The sequence below is a fragment of the Xyrauchen texanus genome, chromosome 42 (assembly GCF_025860055.1).
Source record: "Xyrauchen texanus isolate HMW12.3.18 chromosome 42, RBS_HiC_50CHRs, whole genome shotgun sequence".
NCBI classification, from domain to species: domain Eukaryota; kingdom Metazoa; phylum Chordata; class Actinopteri; order Cypriniformes; family Catostomidae; genus Xyrauchen; species Xyrauchen texanus.
In genome coordinates this window covers 110,567-132,347 of record NC_068317.1, presented here as the reverse complement: position 1 = coordinate 132,347, position 21,781 = coordinate 110,567, and the positions used below count along the sequence as shown (strand labels likewise).

At 40.0% G+C, this 21,781-nt stretch overlaps 1 protein-coding gene across 1 annotated transcript in view; it reads right to left on the bottom strand.

Moving 5' to 3' along the window:
* mppe1 (metallophosphoesterase 1) overlaps nt 1-21,781 on the bottom strand; it is an 86,539-nt gene that overhangs the window by 36,379 nt on the left and 28,379 nt on the right. Inside the window, exons 6-7 of the mRNA XM_052114894.1 lie at nt 5,157-5,225; nt 4,828-4,950 (exon numbers count right to left, since the gene is read on the bottom strand). Of these exons, the coding sequence (XP_051970854.1) occupies nt 4,828-4,950; nt 5,157-5,225 (192 nt within the window). The remainder of the gene's footprint in view (nt 1-4,827; nt 4,951-5,156; nt 5,226-21,781) is intronic.

The following is a 21,781-nucleotide window of genomic DNA, read 5'->3' as shown; positions in this document are numbered from 1 at the left end:
AGAGAAAGAGATGCTCTGAATCGGGTCGAGCTTTCTCTTTTCTCAGTTGACCTGAAGCCTTAGACGGCTGAGGTGCCTGAGCACCTTGTCCCTGTGGGCGCATAGTAACTCTCTAGAGTGTGCTAGAATCAGCCAGTCGCCGATGTAGTTGAGTATGCGGATGCCCACTTCCCTTAACGGGGCAAGAGCTGCCTCAGCGACTTTCATGAAGACGTGAGGGGACAGGGACAGGCCAAAGGGGAGGACCTTGTACTGATATGCCTGGCCGTCGAACGTGAACCATAGGAAGGGTCTGTGTCGAGATGTGAAAGTATGCATCCTTCAGGTCTACCGCCACAAACCAATCTTGATACCAGACGCACGTCAAAATGTGTTTCTGCGTCAGCATCCTGAACAGGAGTCTTTGTAAGGCCCAGTTCAGAACATGCAGGTCTAAGATTGGCCACAACCCAACGCCTTTTTTGGCACGATGAGGTAAGGGCTGTAGAACCCTTTCCCCATCTCGGCTGGAGGGACAGGCTCTATCGATCTCCGCACGCAAGGTGGCGGTGTTCTCGCCCTGCACCGAAGTGAAGCGGCACCTGGCTAACTGAATCACGTAGCCGAGTCGGATGATCCTGGCCAGCCACCGCGACAGGTTGGAAAGGGGACGATTGCGTCTGACGTACCTGGGGGTGGGGCTTCACGGCTGGGGGGAGCAGGAAATGCCGCATCGAGGAGCGTTGCTTCAACCCCAGGTGGCTGTGCTGAGGGAGAGCTCACAGCACTTACCTTGCTCTGTGAAACCGGCATAGGGCGAGTTAGCGACTGAGGAGGAGGGCCTCTTGGGCCGTCCTTGAGTCTTGTCACCACCGGCTGGCCATAGGTGTGCCATTCAGATAATCCGATGACAAGTGATCAGCACTATATACAGGTGTAAATGGGGGTGCAAAACCTTTTGTGGGTTGGTGGGGATTTAGCCCGCTGTATGCACCAAATTACCTTCATCGCCGGCCGCGCTGACCCCAATCCTGTAGGACGGAGGCGAGGCATGGGGGGCGGCTGAAGTGGCTTTCTCTCGTTTTGAGGGAAGAAAGCCGCTACAGCAACGTTACCATGGCTATGTTCTCGCACTGAGAACATGAACCATTCATAAAACGCTGCCTGCGTTAGGGGTGTGCGATATTGACAAAAAATTATATCTCGATATTTTGCATTATTCAAAAATGTGTTTGTAAATGTCTTTTTTTACTAGCTCCGTTTTACATTGTCAATAGTATATTGATATATTACTAATTGAAACATTGTTGGAAAGGGTATTTATTTCAAACTGAAGCATTCAAGTAGAAACAACACAAATCACTGCTCTGCTCTAAGGTGAACTGTGCAGAATACCACATCATAATAAAAGTATCTAATGCAAACTTTTGTCAAAAATACAAAAAACTAGCCCATAGTATCCTTTTAATTAAATTACTGACTTCAAGTTCTGTCCAATATTGCACGAAAAGTAAACAGGTGTAACAGCTGTAAAATTAGAAACCCTTCAGATTTGTCAAATATTGCACTAAAGAAAAAAAATATACATGTAAACAAATGATTCTACTGTGAACAAAGTCTATGATTTAAAGACTAAAAGGTAAATTAGACTATAATGTAAAAGTCACTAAAACAGAGGAAATAGGCTTTCAGCAGCTTGAACATTTTTTGCCATTAACTGGGCTTCTTTGGATCTACATGCGTTTCAAGTTGTGTGATAAAAACACCAGCCTGTCCACAGCATCTGGCTTGAGAGCTGCATGGTGACATGTAACAATATTTCCTCCTGTGCTGAAAGCCCTCTCAGAAGGGCTGCTTGAGGCAGGGATGCATAGGTACTTTTTTGCTAGTTTCCCAAGTCTGGGGAAATTAATTTCTTGTGTTTTCCACCAGTCAAGTGGGTTTACGTCACTGCCCACCACTGGTATCATTAAGTAGCTCTGGATCTCCTTTTCTATAGCAATGTGCAGAGACTCGCCTCTGAATTCCTGTGGTTTCTTGAAATAACTGCCAAAACACTTTTTTGTCTTTTTTGCTGGCTCAGTGGCGTCACCTGCTTCAGGTTTCGCTGTTGTAGCCTGAGCAGAAGCAGTTGATGGGCCTGGGTTGGGGCTGTTTTCCTCGATCACCATAGCTATGAGTTCTGCAGTCACTGCTGTCCCAATGGTTTTGATCCTGCCATCGTTGTTATAGCGGTTTTTGAACCGTGGGTCAAGTGTGGATGCCAAACTCAACAGCTCTTCCACACAGTCTTCAGAGTACTTGGTGTTCAGGTACTCCAAAATGGTTTGTTTGATTTTTTTGGTAAGCTCTGTGTCTTCAGACTTCACCGCCAGAACTTCAGTGTTGAACAAGGACAACACAGGTTTTAAGTAAGAAACTGTTACAAGTTGCTCACCTGACAGAGCGTCAGTAAACTCTAGCAGAGGACCAAGTGCTTTGCTTACTGCCTCCAGCACCTCAACATCTTGCCATGTTGGCACAAGGTGCCTGTGCTTTTTGTCTGCAGTTAAAACATGACGAAGGGCCTTTTCTTGCTCAAGAAACCTCTCAATCATGCGCTGTCTTGAGCCCCATCTTGTTGGTGACTCTGTGATCAGTTTGTGTTGAGGAAGCTTCAGCTGCTCTTGTGCATCAGCAAGAGCTTTTTTCTTTTTCCAGCTGCTGGAAAAAGCAGCAACCATTTTCTTGCAAACTCCAATCGCTCTGTCTATTCTAGGGTCCCGCATGCTCCTCTCTGGAAAACATTTAAAATAAAACATCCATTGAACATTCAAAGTGTGAAGGTATGAATGACACTTTATATTATTATTATTATTTTACTATATATATATATATATATATATATTCCTGTCATTTTATTTGGCTATATTACAGTTCTAAAACAACTTTGCTTATTTTATTTGTATTTTTAATCATTCCAAAAAATAAAATTGCTTACCAATGGCAATATGAAGCCTGTGGCCGAAACAAGGAAGCCGCTGCCAGTTGTTAATCCGCAGTGCACTGACAACGTTAGCCCCGCTGTCTGTTGTCATGCAAACCATGCGATCTTCGGGCAACAACCATGATGCCAGCGCATCTTTTAGACCTTGAGCAATTATGTCGCCTGTGTGGTCATCTGGAAAGTACGATGTCTGCAGACAGTAGCTTTGAAGTTGCCAAGTTTCATCAATTAAATGTGCTGTCAGGGAGAGGTATGGCTCTGACGTTCTGCTTGTCCACAAATCGGTTGTTGTGGCAAAATGTAAAACCTTCTGCACGTCATGCGCCAGAGTTTGGCGACATGATTCATACAATTTAGGCAGCGCTGTTTCACTGAAGTATTTTCGTCCAGGCAGTGTGTATCTTGGGTCTAACGTCTTTAAAAGCTGTTTAAAACCACCTCTCTCAACCGCTTGAATTGGCACGTCTCTGGCAATGTAATTGGTGACAGCGTTTGTTATATCTTGCCATCTGTCGCTTTTTCTGTCGTAAGGAACTTTCTTGGTAAATGAATCAGCCAACGTTTGTTGCATGTGTTTTTAAAATTGTACCCTGTGAGCTGCAGGCGTGTCGTGTTCGGCTGACTTGCGAAGCTTTTCATAATCATCACATTCAGTGCGGTGGGTAGTTCGAAGATGATGAAAAAGATTGGTCATCGAGCTGCTTTTGACAGTAACCGATTTTCGGCACATTTTGCAGATCGGCGTCTTTTGACTAACATCTGACCTTTCAAAACCAAACCACCTCCATGCTAGTGATGACGAACCACGTCTAGGAATTAAATCTACCGTGGATTGTGAGTTTGCTGGTGTTTGAATATCTTCTTCTCTCCTAGTTTCTTCGCTCATTTTAAGTTCTGTCAAGCACCGCACGCTTTGAATGCACGTGTGTCACGTGTGCACCCTTGCGCGCCGTCAATTTGTGAACAATTGATGCAGCGTTTTGATTGGTTTCTGAACATGAGTGACATACTCGATAATATGATTGTGCATATCGTTTAAACAACAGTCACGATATTATCGCAAACGATATATATCGCACACCCCTAGCCTGCGTGTGATCGCAGCCCAGGCACACAAGGCAGCTCTTATGACCGTCAGAAGTGGAGAGAAATTCAGTTGCATCCAGGAACTACACAGGGGCGGCAAAACATCTTTAAAAAGAGACATGTCCTGAAAAGGACGTTCAACACCAGCTGTGTATTGATCTTATAGAGAAATAAACTCTTTTAGGAAAACGTTCTCTTTTAAAAGCGCTGTCGAAGTGCCCAGGGGCAAAGCTGCACTGCTGTGCAGAGAAGGAGAAAGCTGCTGATATGCACTGTAGATCCAACAGCATACGCTCATAGAGATGAAGTGAACAGTCTTGTGAATAGCAGCTCACTGATCACACAACCGGAGGGACATGCAAATTCTGTCTGCCAATTTGTCATTGGCCTTTTCTCAAGTTCAGAAATGCGTGAGGCTCTCAAGAGAGACCCCTGGTGTCGCTTCTTCGATACAACGTTGAAGTGAGCGACAGACTGGGAACCTTGGATAAAAGGCTGTGGAACTTCTGAACTGGAATGCAAAAATACAGCTTTTGCTCAGATCGAACCAAAATAAAAAACACTTTGTTTTTAGTCCCTGTTCAATGTTAAATATAATGTTCATGAACATGTCATGAACATGTCAATAGAGTATCATCTAATGGTAATGTAAGGAACAATATCTAGTTTACTTGCTACTAAATGCCTTAAACAACACTTTCAAACACATCACAGCAGTGTGGCACACAATGGCATGGCACACTTGATGTTTATGTTAACTGAATATCTCATCTTACTTTTTTGGAGGCATCCTGAGAAATGACATCATATCGCTCCTGAAACAGCCGATGTCGTTCATTCAAAGGGGCTGCGTCTACACCTGTACACATGGCATCGCTCTCTCTATACAAAGGGTAATGCTGAAAATATATAAATTCATTAGTACAGTGAAAAACAGGCTCCTATTGCACTCTCAAACTATTATTACACTGCCACCTACTGCAACAATTTTAAAAATGATTTAGCATTTATTTCAACTACAATAAAATCCTGTAACTAATGCAAATTCATGAGCATAATAAAAATTGCATTTAGTTGTCATGGTATACAATACACACTTTCTCACCTGTAGTAGAACAGGTGCTGTTGGGGCAAACCTTTCTGCATTCTTGCACTGGCCATCATGTTGTGCGCCCTAACGGGGTAAAAACTGCACTTAAGTTAACTACGCTAGAGTTAAACTCATGCAAAGAACAACCACATCACAATCAGACTAGTCAATTAATTTAAGGTTGGGTTCACTCTGCTGATAACTCTTGTCAAAATCTGACAAAGCTGTTTGCAAGTGTTCAAATTTGACCTAATGCCCCACTTACACCTGGTATTAAGGTGTTTTGGGTGATTCGATTGAAATGGGAAAACACTTAAGACGTGTAATCAGTGTAATCAGGAAGTTACGTGATGCCATGCGAGGATCGGGAGTGTCAGTGAGCTCTACACACTTTGCTAGTTTTAATATCTTTTATGACATAAACCAGTGTGATTCAGTACACTCTGACATATTGTCCTCCTAGAACAGTTATGGAACAAAGAATTTTAAATCCTTGGGCTATGGAGACATTAAAAGACACTTATGTGCTCAAGCTGACACCCCTGGACAGGCCGCGGACAAGGAAGTCAATATAGTCGGGGAGATGAGGGAAGTGCAGAGAGGCAATGCTGAAGAAGGTAGTTGCTGATTTGGAAAATCTTGCTGTAATATGTCTATCGATCACTGCCATGGAGGCAAAATTTACTAATGTGGTCACAAGAGTAGGGGATGTCGAGAAACGGATCGATTTCCTGGAGTCATCAGAGAGGGATTTATCTGCTAGTGACAAAGGTGGATTTGGAGCATACCTGGGAGAAGTTGGGGGACATGCAAAACCATAGCCAGCGGAATAATGTCTGTATCATGGGAATCCCTGAGAGAGCACAGGGACAGAATATGGTGGTATTCCAGGACGGGCTCTTTCTGAGTCAGCTCGACATAACAGGCCATAAGCTGGAAATCGAGTGAACTGTGCGTTGCTCACACAGCTGAAAATTCACTCACTGCCCTCTGGAGTAAACATGTGGTACTACACGCTTGAATTTCTCAGGAATTTCTCAGGAAAGCATTGAGATTAATTGCGTAAATATTATTAATTTTATTTAATATTATTAATATAAAAATTAATTGCACGTTATTAACGCGTTACATCGACAGCCCTAATATATACATATATGTATGTATGTATATGTGTATATGTAATAAATAAAAAGCTTGAACCTGGCTTGAACCTGCAGCCAGTGAAGTGATTTTAAAATGAGGGTAACATGATCGTACTTCCGACCTCCTTTTAGAAATTTTGCTGCTGCATTTTGAACTAATTGAAGTCGAGCAATGAGAGATTTGGAAATTCCACAATATTGAGAATTACAGTAGTCCAGACTAGACGTGATGAAAGCATGAACTGCTATCTCCAATGTTTTCTCTGACAAAAAGGGTTTAACTTTACTGAGTAGATGTTGCTGAAAGAAACTGGTACCTATGACAGCACTAATATGTTTGTCAAATTTCAGCTGGATATCAAACTGGACACCAAGGTTTCCTACTTGAGGCAAGAGGAAAGCATTGAGATTTCCAAAATCAGCGTTACTGACATCAAAATTGTCTGTAAGACCAAACACAATGACATCTGTCTTGTCTTTATTCAGAAACAAAAAGTTTTTGGTAGAGATGCACCGTCCGGACCAGTGACCGGCCGGTCAGTATCATGTTTTCCGATTCAAAGCCGGTCCGGTTTGTTGCTAGCAGCACAGGCAATAACATCACAGCCACGCTCACAGATGCATGTAAACATGTCGTTGGCGTGGAAGTTCTTAACTGTGAGTGAGGACACAAAGTTTGCAATTTGTAATAACTGTAAGGCTAAAGTAAACCGTGGGGGAACCAACACGAAAACGTTCAGAACAACAAACCTAATGAGACACTTAAAACACATCACCCAGATGAACATGCCCAGTTTGAAGAAACTAAAAAAGGGAAAGCAGCTAAAGCTAGCCAGAGCTCAGAGCCACCCACAAGCCAGCAGCCTCTCCTATCTTTCCTTGGTATGAGCAGCGAAAAGACCAAAGCAATTACGAGGAAAATTATGGAATTCATGGCCCTAGTTGACCAGCCATTCTCCATAGTTGAGGACATCTGAAATCTGATTAATTTCCGCAGCCCAAAATACATTTTCCAAAGTTGCATCACCCGAGTTGTTTAATCTTGTGTCATGTCACACACGCAGCCTGTTACAAGCTGATCCCGAAGCAGCTATCAGTTTTACAACTGATATTTAGACATCTAACATAAGCTTAATGTCAATGTTGAGCTTGACTGCTCACTGGGTGGACAAAGATTTCCAGCGACAACAACTACTTCTGTACTGTCAAGAAATGACGGGGTCCCATACTACTGCCAACCTAGCAGCTACATTTGACACGATGTTGCAGCGGTGGGGTTTGGACAAGAACAGGGTTCATGTCGTGCTTCGAGACAATGCAAGAAATATAAGCAAAGCACTTGATAAAGGCAACATGGCAAGTTTGCCCTGCATGGCACATACTGTACATTACAGCTGGTTGTGAATGAGGGTCTGCTGTCCCAGCGAAGCATCACTGATGTGGTGGCAATTGCCAGGAAGCTTGTCGGACATTTTAAACACTCAACTCTCGCCTATTCGCGACTTCATGACATTCAGGCACAGTTGGGTCAGCCGAATAAAAGACTGCAGCAGGATGTTCCGACCAGATGGAACAGCACATACTATATGCTGCAATCGCTGGTGGAGCAGAGAAGTGCTTTGGGAGCATACGCTGCAGAACACGAGTTGCCAGCCACACTCAACACGCATCAGTGGGGGCTTATTGAGAACGTCATGAGCCTGCTTGCACCTTTTGAGGAACTCACAAAGGAAATTAGCTCCTCAACAGCCGCAGACGTCATTCCAGCCATCACTGCACTTAAACGGCTTTTGGAGAAAAGGGCAGACACAGATCGTGGAGTGGGCACTGCAAAAACCACACTGCTGGAGGCTGTTCAGAGACGGTTCAGCAACATTGAAAAGGAGCCACTGTATACTTTGGCCACTGTTATTGATCCCAGGTAGGTTATATAGCCAGCAGTTACTGTACTGTAAACATGATGATGATGATTATTAGCAATATTTCTGCTACTACCATCTACTACTACATACTACTAACAATAATACAACAACAAAAACAATATAATTATTGCCAATAATAATAACCATCATCATGTTAAAAACGTGTGTAGCCTAGTGTATAAAACAAATTGGGTGACCATAGTTATACCTATAGGTTAATAGTTATGCTTTATGTTTTCTAGCCATATTTGAAACACAATCATTTGAGTCAAATAATTGTGTTTAAAATATTGCTATGAAAAAGTAGCGATTCTTGTACTTTTTGCATGACAAGAAGGATTGGTCAAATGATTTGTCTTTGTCTGTTTATGCAAAAGGTACAAGAATCGCTACTTTTCAGCAGAAGTTAAAGACCAAGTGAAACAGGCACTTTTGGCTATGCTGGAGGGGGAGACCAGACATGCAGTTGATGAACCTGTTGAAGAAGCGTCTGCAGTACCTGGTCCTGTCACAGAAGCACCTGCAGTCAAAAAGCCATGTAGTCTAATACTTTCAGTACATGACGAAATACTGAAGGGGAATGCTGAGGTGGAGCAGCTGCTGGCCAGCCCCTCATCTGTGCAGGTACAGAGCTACCTCTCTGAGTTGCACAGCAGCAGAAGTGAAAACGGATTGAACTACTGGAGGATCAACAAAGATCGCAAACAAAGATCGTTTCCCTGCGCTTGCTCCACTTGCCCGAACCTAACTCTCTGCTCCATTTACAAGTGTTGAGAGCGCTTGTTTAGCTTGGCTGGACATGTGATAGATGAAAGGAGAAACCGATTATCAGGTGACAAGGCAGAGATGCTTCTGTTTGCGAAGAAAAACTTCCCATTATTGCTCAAGTAATAGCATTTTGCCTAAACATTTGTTGGCAACAAAGATGCATTGTTATTTAATTATTACACACTGCACCTATTATTATTTGGAAGCATATTGTACACTTCAGTTTTTTTCATACGCTTGTAATCTTTAGACTTTAGTGAGATGAGTAAAAAAGAGAAAAAGGTCCAATTATAAACAGTGGGAAATTACATCTGTTTTGTTATATAAAGCAACTCATTTTCAGTTCATTGTTATTTCTACCTCTTTCCAGTCACAGAGCACTTTATTTTGAGAGTTGTTTAAGAGAAGTTCCTGTAACTTAGTGCAGTTTGAGGGAAATTATAATGTTTAATAATTTCGTTTATTATGAAAATAAATTGAAGAAAAGTAGATTTTTGTTTAAATATGCTGTCAATTATAGTTCTTGGAAAGAAAATCGGAATCGGCAAAAATCGGTATTGGCAGGTCACACTTAAAAAAAAATTGGAAATTGGAATCGGCCAAGAAAATTGCAATTGGTGCATCTTTAGTTTTTGGCTAGCCAAACTTTTATTTCCTCCAGACAACCTAGAAGAGATTGTAATGCAATGTTATCATTTAGTTTAACCTGTATGTAGATTTGAGTGTCATCAGCGTAGAAGTGGTAGGAGATGCCATGCTTTCTGAAAATGGAACCCAGCATAAAATGCTCTGTCATTTTGGAGCATACAGATAAGTCATCATTAGAGACTATAAAGGGTCTACTTTTATTTGTGTACACTCACAATAACAGAAAACCTTGTGCTTTTGTAAAATAAAGAAAATAAAAAGGGTGAGCTGTCAGCAGTCTCTGGGTTTGCGAGCATATGTCTGAAACGTGTCACAAAAATGAACTGAAACTCTGCGAATACTTATCAAACAAACATGAAACATATGTCTAAAGAAAGCTTAAAATGTCTACTTTTAAATAAAACAATTCAAATTTAAAACAAATATTCTCCTGCAATGTAATCTGTACGAAACTAAGCGATGTACAGTTTCTCCTGGCTCAGCTAATTATCTCTACTGTGATCACACCCACAGGCAGAGGGAGCTATTCATACGGTAATGTGCTGAGGCGATCAATACAAATGGTACACGCGTGGCTGAGGACTGTGCCTTAAAAACAAAGTTCATTCACTTTTCTGCATGTTTGAAAGACAGCATAATACACAAGTGAGAAAACTCCTGTATAGTGACGAAGGGTTTACATTTTCCTCAGAAGAAGTGCAGGACTCCGATGTTTATATTTTGAAGAGAGACTTGATCCAGACGAGGATACAATTTTGGACGAATAAGTCATTTAGTTTTCATTAGTTGACATGCTATTATATAAACATGTACATATTTTACTAGTAGGACTGTTTCCAGACTTGCCAGACAGGATTCAGAGTATTGACATATGTCCTAATAAGCAAGATTTAGTTACACTGAAATGCTGTTTCGGCTAAAGCAGGTATTTAAATTGTATGCTGTATGATATAAAAATAATATTTATGTTTAGATTATATTTTAACTAGTGTTTATGCTGCCTCATTATCATCAACAAAGCTTGTGCTTGCAAATATGGGTTCAGGTTAAATGAGTAAAATCCACTTTAATATGCCCATATTTGAAAATCAGTATATTATAATGATTTCTGAAGGATCATGTGACACTGAAGACTGCAGTAATGATACTGAAAATTCAGCTTTGATCACAAATTGCATTTTACAATATATTCAAATAGAAAACGGTTTTTCAAAATCACTGTTTTACTGTATTTTGGATCAAATAAATCTAGTCTTGATGAGCAGAAGAGACTTTTTTTAAATGGTAGTGTAGGTCTAAAATTAAGTAAAGTTTTTATGTAAAGAAAATGTATAGTCAGATTACTTCTTTTAACTTAAAACTTGATTTTGATTAAGTCTCCTCACATTCATTCTCTTTCTGTCACAGTCCTCATTGATAGGCCCAGGGGAGGGGTCTTTTGTCTCCTCTGGTGTGAATTACAATCAATATTTATGATAGTTCACGCCTCTTTGCATATGACGTTTCTAACACTAAAAGTGTCTTACAAAAATGCAGTTACTATATTGTTTTGTATGAATGAGTGATCAGGAAGGTTTTCACATCATTTTGTAGCACAAATTCTAGGCTACAAGATCCAGTTCTCAAAAGGCTTGAGGACAAATGTTTGGTAAGTGTTAAATGGCTTTATTTCAATGACTTAAAGTGTTTTTTCAAAAACCATACATAAACTTTATTTTCTCAAAAATACAAACATGTACACACATGTTGCTCACATATTATTGTTGCCCTGTTTGTGCTGAATACAGTGTTATCAGACTTTAGCCATTAATATATTTTTAAGCAATTGAAAAAAATCACAAATGTCAAGGCATGTCACAACTTCTCCAGGACCCCAAACACCCTCAGACCCCAGAGGGTTAAGCCCACACGATTTAAGTATGGAGAGCAATATATCATGGTCAACAGTATCAAACGCAGAGGTCAAGATCTAAAAGAATAAAAATCACAGTATCACCTGAATTTGTAGCACTAAAATGCCATTTAAAACTCTAAGAAGAGCAGATTCTTTACAATGTGAAGATTTAAAACCAGACAGAAAAATTTCAAAGATTTGGTTGTTCTTAAGAAATACCTGGAGCTGCATAAGCACAATCTTCTCCATTATTTTGGAAATAAAGGGTAAGACAGAGATTGGTCGGAAAACAGATGCATCTAGGCTTCTTGAGTAAAGGAGTGACAACTGCAATTTTAAGGGATTCGGGGATGGACCCAGTAAACAGACATTTATTCAAAAAGGATCCCAGACCAGGACCTCCTGAGTCTACTATTTGTTTGAAATACCGAGGATGAATAGTATCAAGGGGGCAAAGGGAGGGTTTAAGACTGGCAGTTATTTGTATAACTGTGTTTAATGTAATAGGGTCGAAGGCATCCCATGAGGTTAGTGACTGCATAGAATTTAGTTGATCCTCAGTGCAAGGCTTAACTGCGATCATAAGTTAGTAATTTTGTTATAAAAAATCACAAGAAACCTTCACATAATACAACAGAAGGATTAGGTATAACATTAACAGGGAAGTTCAAAACAGAAGTTATAACAGAAAACAAAACCTTTGGACGATGATTATTTTTTATGATTAAATTTGAAAAGTAAGCGGATTTTGCTGATTTTACAGTTCTTTGATACACCAATAAGCAGTCTTTCAGTATTTTGAAAGAAACTTGAAGTTTGTCCTTTTTCCATTTTCGCTCAGCTCTTCTGCATGCTTGTCTAGAAGAGTGAGTAATGGAGTTGAGCCATGGTTCAGATCTACATTTAGATTTACATTGTTTTAGAGGTGCAGTAGCATTTAAAACGTCCAACCATACAGAGTTTAGCAACCTGAGGTGGTGGTCAACATCCAAATCGGGTAGCGGAGATTCGAGGGACAGTGATGTACTGGACATATTAAAACGTGGATTAAAATCTTCACAGAAATGAGGAGAATAATATCGGACTGGTTCTTCAGCAAGAGTTGCTCTTTGAGTGAGCATAGGGAGAGACATATAAAATAATATCGGCAGGTGATCGGATAACTACGTATCTGAGACTGCTAAATCAGCAACGGACAAACCGTATGAAAGAACCAAGTCTAGAGTGTGACCATGAATGTGTGTGGGGTCCTTTATCCACTGGACTAAATTAAAAGAGTCAATAAGGCTGAGGAACTCCTTCGCTAAAGGTTTTGACTGACAGCACACATGGATGTTAAAGTCACCAACCAGAAAAAGCAGTCACATTTTGGTCACACTTCTCCCACGTCTTCTGCGCTTTCTGCGTGAAACATCGAGAGGCCACTGGCATAACTCGTCTGGAACATCCACTTCAAAGTTGTTCTCCCTATGATTATTAATAAAGCAATCCAAATCTGCCTGATAATTATCCAGAAATGTGGTTTGAATGTCCAGGAGCGTCTGGCGATCGTATGTCAGAAGCGACCAGCAGTTAGAGACATATAAACATAGAAACATCCAAACAAACACAAACATTGAGAGCACCAGAAGGCATGCCACAAACACCTGCGCCATTTGTAGGTTGACTTGCCAGACATTTTTTAACAGAGCGGATATGTTGCTCTTTCAAAACATTGCTTTGTGCATCCTGGCCAGCCTGACACAACAACACTGGCTCTACTCATCTGGCTTGAGTTGAGTTGTGAATACTTTCCGGATGCACTGTATATATATATGTGTGTGTGTGTGTGTGTTGTCATATTGTGTATTCTATACATTATTTTATATTCAATTTGTATTTTATTCAACAAATTTATTTTATTATTATTATCTCTGTCTTGTTGCTGTATTGTATTGATGTACACTGGAAGCTCCTGTCACCAAGACAAATTCCTTGTATGTGTAAGCAATCTTGGCAATAAAACTGATTCTGTACACAACTTCAGAACAGTTTTATGGATGAATCTACACGCTCTTTGTGTTTATTCTTCCTATTGGCTGGAGTCTATAGAAACATCGGACTTCACCGGCAATCAGACGGCAAGGTTGCACATGGACTGTTTGAGTTTGGAGGGATGGACGCCAGTTGGCATTGTCGTGCGCGGGGTTAATGCACACGTTTTTATTTTTTGTTCTAAGGGATGTTTGGGGTTTGATTGATACACTAATGTTGGTATGTGGCATTTATAATCCTGTCTTTTAAGCACAATCTATTTTTCAAAATGTCATGTTAATTATGAGTGGATTGTCTCTCTCGACATGGAATGTGAATGGGTTGGGGCACCCCATAAAAAGAAGGAAAGTTATTTCTCTTCTTAAGCGTAATGAATATGATAGTGTTTCTTTAGAAATGCACCTTTCTCTGCAGGAAGCTGAAAAATTTGGAAAGATATGGGGTGGGCATTTTGTTTTATAGTGCTGGCTCGAGTAAGAGTCATTACACTGACAAGTAAACATCTACAATTCAAATGTCTCAAACAGAGTAAAGATAAATTAGGAACAATCATTGTTTTAGCTGAAATACAGGGACAAAGACTTATTTTTACTAATATTTATGCACCTAACGTCAATGATCAGGGCTTTTGTATAGATCTTGAAGGGATGCCGCAAGCCCCTGGCACCCCTCATGGTATAATATTGGGAGGAGACTTTAATCTTTTGATGGACTCAGTCCTTGATCATAGTGAAGCAAAAATCTGTTGTTGATTGCTCACTTGGAAACTTTTTCTCACTGGTGTGAAGCCATACAGAAATCAAGAAATCATATAGTTGGCGATTTAATGTATCCCTTTTGCAAAATCCTGAATTCCAACAAATGTAAAGGCTGAAATCAATGTCTATATGGAGACCAACTGGTCCTCAGTATCCTCTGTGGGCATGGCTTGGGAGGCTCTTAAGGCTGTTTTTAGGGGCCGGATCATACAGTAATGTTATGGTAAAGAAAGATAACGTTAAAGAGGTGTGTGAATTTGCAAAAATGATGTTAGACACTGTAATATGCTATGGTCCCCTTCCTGCTTGTCTTGGTGATGAGGTTTATAGTAGATTAGTGTCACTGAAAGGCTGGATGTCTGAGTGGTGTCTGAAGAATAAAATAGGATTTAAAGACATTTGGCAGAATTTTTGGGGTAGACCTGACCTGCTAAAGAGAGATGGACTCTATCTCTCCAGGGAAGTTACCGGTCTCCTCTCTAGTAATTTGGCTCATAGTCTTAATAATGATGGGCCCAGGACAGGAAGCAGACAAACTGGTTAATCCGAACGTCTGTTAGCTGCCTTGAGATGTCACACAGGTCACATAAACTACAACATATAATATATATATAGAGACTGATATCATATAGAGGATGTGTCTGTTCCCCGAACTACCAACCCAAAACCCTCACTAAATCATTTAGAAAGAATTTGATTAAGGTTGAACTTGAACAAAACAAACAAATAAAAGACAAAAATCATATAAAAGGTAGGGCTACTAAACATTAGATTTCTTTCTACCAAAGCACTAATTGTTAATGAAATGATTACAGATCTGTGGCAGGGCGGAGGGCGGGGCCGGGTCGTGATCCTACACACCCGGTCCTGTATTAGGCTAATCAAGCCTCCCGAGAGGGATAAAGGTCGACCGCAGAGGATCGTGTGGGAGAGAGAGATAGTTTACGGACATGTCCGTCATGTGTGTGTGTGTGTGTGTGTTTATGTTTGTGTGCTTCAGTTTATTATGAAAATATTATTTACACTGTCAAGCTGGTTCTCGCCTCCTCCTTTCCATTGATCCCTTTACAAGATCATAGATTGGATGCGCTCTGTTTGACTGAAACCTGGCTTAAACCAGATGAATATATTTGTTTAAATGAATCTACTCCCCCAGGTTATTGTTATAAACATGAGCCTCATCTGAAGGGTCGAGGAGGAGGTGTTGCTACAATTTGAAGTTTTTGGTGTTACTCAGAGGACAGAATATAAATGTAAGTCTTTTGAACTAATAATGCTTAATGTGACACCGTCAGATATAAATAAAAAAATCTCTGTCGTCTTTTGTCCTTGCTACAGTGTATAGATCACCTGGGCCTTATTCTGATTTCATTGGTGAATTTGCTAATTTTTTATCAGATCTTTTAGTTACTGTAAGAGCTTTAATTGTTGGTGATTTCAACATTCACATAGATATTGAAAAGGATACATTGGGATTAGCATTTATCGATATTCTCAACTCTCTTGGAGTCAGACAAAATGTAACAGGACCAACTCATCACCATAATCATACGTTAGATTTAATTCTGTCTTATGGAGTTGATGTTGATAATATAGAAATTATGCAGCAGAGCCATGACATCTCGGATCATGGCCTTGTATCTTGTATGCTGCGATCAGCTAATGTTACTCAATCTACACCACGCTATGGTTCAGGTAGAACTATTCTTTCGACCACTAAAGATAGCTTCACTAATAATCTTCCAGATCTAACTCATACACTCAAACCCCAAAGCCCAGAAGAACTTGATGAAATAAAAAATAATATAAATCCAGTCTTCTCTAGCATTCTTGATAGTGTCGCCCCACTTCGATTTAAGAAAATTAAAGAAATAAGCCCTGCACCAAGGTACAATGATCACACTCATGCTCTCAAGAGAGCAGCTCGGAAAATGGAGTGCATGTGGAAGAATTAAAAATTAGAAGTATTTCGTGGTGCATGGAAGGATAGTGTCTGTAACTACAGACAGGCACTAAAAGCTGCCAGGGCAGCATATTTTAGTAAACTCATAGAAAATAACCACAACAATCCTAGATTTTTATTCAGTACTGTGGCTAAATTGGTTAGGAATAAAGCCTCAACAGAACCAGATATTACATCACAGCACAAAAGTAATGACTTCATTCATTTCTTTTCAGATAAAATTTAAATTGAAATTGGAATTATGCAATCATCTGTCATAGCACCTCATAGAAAACAGTGTCTAATAATTTTCCTCATGTGCAACTTCAATCCTTCACAGTCATAGGTCATGAAGAGCTAATAAAACTTATCGAAACATCAAAAGCCACAACATGTTTGTTAGATCCAATACCAACTAAGCTCTTAAAAGGGGTATCTCCTATAATTTCAGGACCTTTTCTTAATACTATTAACTCCTCGCTATCCTTAGGACATGTCCCAAGAAACTTTAAAATGGCAGTTATCAAACTGCTTACACAACTTGATTCTGGAGAACTGGCTAATTATAGACCAATTTCAAATCTCCTGTTTTATCCTGTTTGTAGTATCCTCCCAACTGTGTTCATTTCTACAGAGATATAGTATATCTGAACAATTTCAGTCAGGATTTAGGCCTCATCACCGTACAGAGACTGCACTTATCAGAGTTACAAATGACTTGTTCTTCTCATCTGATCACGGCCGTATTTCACGTCTAGTGGCATTCTCGGGACACAGGTGGATCGCAACCACTCTGTCCACCAGGGGAACCGCCGAGTACCCGTGGGCCGCTCTGCCGTCGAGGGTAGTGAGAGCGGATGAGCGAGGAGGTTGGTTGTGGGCAGTGAAAGGTGCCCTCCTCGACCTCGTCAGTTCATCATGCACCTCCGGGAGAAAGGAACCGGGGCGTGGCTGTGAGCGGTGCCCTGACCTGAGGAACCAATCATCTAGCCGTGAAGGCTGTGGGGAGGACAGAGGGTTCCAGTCCAACCCCACGATGACGGCAGCCCGGGCAAGCATGTCAGCCATCTTGGCTTCAGCCTCAGACTGAGCATGCCGACCCGAGGGCGGCAGTCCAATAGAGTCTTCCACGCCAGACGCCGGAACACTCTCCGATGCAGCGGTGAGCTCATCATCCAGCACGGGGGGGCTCAAGGGGATAAGCAGACTGGCCGTGAGGTGAGCCGGTCACCCCAGGCACAGACGGAAGTCAACGAGCATACCGGGGGGTTCGTGGGGATCTGTTGTGCAGAGGAGAAAGCCGCTGATATGCGCCGTAGATCCAACAGCATACGCTCTTGTAGAGATGAGTGAAACAGTCGGTGAATACAGCTTGCTTATCACACAACCGCTCGTCTCTGAAGGAAAAATCTGAATGGACAGACGAATATTTCCCTCCCTTTATACCCGTATGTCCGGGGGTGGAACATGCAAATTCTGTCTGCCAATTTCTTATTGGAATTTCAGGATTCTTACATCTTTTCCGAAGTAAAATTCAAGCACTTTTCAAGCATTTTCAAGGTGCATTTTCAAGCTTTTCCAGCACCTTACAACTGCGGCAAATTATATGTTTACATACATATACGTACATAATCACATTGAATCAGATGTTATTGTGCTATTAAAAAAAACAGAATTGTGACAAATTAAAGGACAATACGTTTCATGGTTCAAAATGTATCACCTGTCTAAGTAGACTTGGCATCCTATATAACCTGGATGAGTCGATATAAAACAATCACTCACTAGACAAATAACTTCAGTTTCAATAAATCCTTTAATTTTCTTTTGCAGCTCTTCAAAGGCCATTGGACTAGAGATATTTTTACATGTTATATTAATCATATTCATATTGAATAAATGGCTTACCGGTTGAGATGGGAATGCTAGATATGATATAACTGCATAACTTAAAAACACAACCTTCATCGCGTCGCGGTATGCAAGAATAGCGTTCAGTTCTGTGCCTGGAGCATTGCAGGTAAGTATCTGTGTAATTGCGCTGCTCAAGCTCAAGGTGCTTTTTTATGTCACATTTGACACACTAAGGTTGAGCTTATTTGCTGAAAAAACATAATGCAACAATGTGAAAACAGGTCTCTAGTGTGCAAGCAAATGTGAGTGGAAATTACTGCGTGTGAATGTGGAAAAAGTTTTGTTGGCACTAAATGTCTGACAACTGTCATCAAAGCTTATGAACAGAATCAAATCTCCTTATGCATCTAACCTTACATACAAATTACGTTTTAAATTGCGTGAAAAAAAAACTAAAATCGTGGACGACTGACATGAGCGAGTCTGGTTAAACAGTGAATTATTTTACTGGCTATCACTAAACTATGTCACCTAGCAATGTGCCTGGCTGGCAAAAAAAGATAATTGTGTGACGCACGATTCATGAGTAGATATATTTTTTAACCGCAAAAGATCGAGTTATTTCATTGCATATTTTTCTGACCTTTATGACACAACTATTTTGGTGTTTCTACACTAGAGGGCACACAAAATTATTTTTGCCAGTGAGAAATACATGAACTGGGTTTGAATGTTATTTTAGACAGTGATGAAATTGAAAGAATGGTAAGGTGACCATATTCAAAACAGTGTTACTATGAATGCAAACTTTAATACAGTGAAAAAGACACTACATTAGCATAACATATATATATATACAGTTTTTTACTGTTGAGTAACAAATTAAGAATATAGCTGCAAGCAGCAATGCGGATTCCTCCTCAAAATGGCAAATCATTTAAAATTGATCAGTAGATGGTTGGGGATAAACCCTCCCAATTAAGGAATTCAAAAACATGTCTTTGTCTGAATCCTAAACGAAATATTTTCAATGTACAGGAAAATCCATACCGGACCTTATGGACCCTTGAGGCTTTTTTGTTCCCCATGAGAAATGAGGCATGTACACCAAGTTTCAGAAGATTTGGACAAATGGCGTGGAAATGGTATCACTTTGAATATATTTTTTTGGGCGTGGCCTGTAGCGCCACCTATGGGCGAATGTTGACCATTCTTGGTTTGGGGGTACCCGTTGGCATGGAGTATCAATGTGCCAATTTAGAAAATTTTTGACCAGTGACTTTTTGAGCTATTTGGGCTCAAGGAGAAGAATAATAATAATAATAATAAATATAGCTGCAAGCAGCAATGCGGATTCCTCCTCAAAATGGCAAATCATTTCAAATTGATCAGTAGAGGATTGGGGTTAAACCCTCTCAATGGATGAATCCAAAAAACACGTATTTCTGTCTGAATCCTAAACTAAACATTTTCAGTGTACAGGAAAATCCATCATACCGGACCTTATGGATCCTTGAGGCTTTTTTGGTCCCAATGAGAAATGAGGCATGTACACCAAGTTTCAGAAGAATTGGTTAAATGGCGTGGAAATGGTATCTGAAATGAGGAATGTACATTAAGTTTCAGACGAATTTGACAAATTGGGTGAAAATGCCATCAGTTTGAAAATTGGACATTTGGGCATGGTCTGTAGCGCCCCCTAAGGGTGAATGTGGGCCATTCTTGATTTGTGGGTTCCTGTTGGCCTGTAGTATCAAAGTAGCAATTTAGAACATTTTTTAACAGAAAATTAGACATTTGGGCATGGTCTGTAGGCTCCCTATTGGCTGAATGTGGTCCATTCTTGGTTTGTGTGTTCCTGTTGGCCTGTACTATCAATGTACCAAATTAGATAATTTTTGACCGGAAAATGGGAATTTTGGCGTGGCCTGTAGCGCCCCCTAGGGGCGAATGTTGGCCATTCTTGGTTTGTGGGTTCCTGTTGGCCAGTAGTATCAATGTACCAAATTAGCATTCATTTTATGCATTGTAAAAATAAGTGAATGTTAAAGGGATATTTGATCATTTCCTCACCCTCATGCAGTCCCAGATGTGTATGACTTTCTTCTGCAGAAATTGAATGAAGATGTTTAGAAGAATATCTCAGCTCTGTTGGTCCTTTCAATGTAAGTAAATGAGAAGTGGTGAGAAACAAATCAATAATTAAGTCATTTTTGACTATAAATCTCTACTTTCACTTCCACAAGTGCTCTTCTCTCTTAAGAGTTCTTTTTCTGTGTTTTTTTTTTTTGTGATTTACATAAGCATATCACCCCTCCTGAGCAGGGTGGACAATTTATAGTAAAACAAAATAAAAATACTCTATATACTACATATATTGATCTTTTTCACACCCACACCTATAATATCCCTTCTGAAAGTATGGATTAAACCACTGGAGTGTTATGGGTTACTTTTTATGTTGCATTTATGTGATTTTTGTTGATGTGAGTTCTGATCACCATTCAAGTGCATTGAAAGCACCAACAGGGCTGAGAAAGAAAGAAATACACATCTGGGATAGAAAGAGGGTGAGTAAATGATGAGAGAAATATCTATTTGGGGTAAACTAATTTTATTTGAAAGAATATCTAGGCACATAATAACACTGCATAGCTGTGACTGTTTATAACTATTTCAAAATGTAAAGGCTCACACTTTAAATGGTCAGTGCTTTGATTTTTAAATCATTAAAATAGCAACAGATCCAGTGAAAAAAATGGAGATTGAGTGATTGTTTTTACATTTTACATGCCATTCAAAAAGTGGCATTCTACCACGTAAGAGAGAAATAAAAAAAAACTTAAAATAATACCATTTGTACTTTTCAATTACTTCAGATGTCAATGCACTGGGCGAAGTCTAAATTGTTACTGTCTCTTTAAGAGGCTTTTATCGCATGATACGATATTCAAGGCACAGTCCAGTTTAATCTTTTGAGAACTGTGAAGTATCATTATTTTCGTTCTGTGCAATGCTTTTTGCATCTGTATTCATTTCAGAGATTATGGTGTGAGGTGATAAAATACAGACTGCGTGAATGGTTGATGATTCACTTGAATTTTGTGACGTGTTTCAGAAAGATTATCACGAAGACAGACTGAGCACCCAGTTTATTTTCTTTATTTTACAAAAGCACAAGGTTTTGTTGTTATTGTAATTGTACACAAATAAAAGGACACATTTCATAGTTTGTAATGATGTCTCGCATGTTTCTGTATGGGCAAAAATGACGCAGTATTTTATTTAAGTTGTTTCCGCTGTTTCGAGAGAAAAATATAGCAGGACGTCACATGGAATAATGCCAGAATTCAATATAATTATACCAGATTTCTTTCTCAACTGTTTGTTCACTTGAGACATAACAGACTCCTCAATATATCATGTATTTTGACAGTTTGTTGTATGAAATTGTCCGTTCAGACGCAAGCAGCAGCGAAAGCGAAATCTCATCGGAGTGCGAGCGTTTTAGACGCGACGCGGCTCGCTGTGTCACACAATCTGCTCGCAAACATGTATTTTAGTTGTTTTCACATTTGTTGTGTTGATTAGTGTAAAATCGCTTGAATGTTCAAACAGGCAAACATTGTATACAACCAACAAACCTTCGTGGAAGATGCGAGCAAAAATTATCTCGCC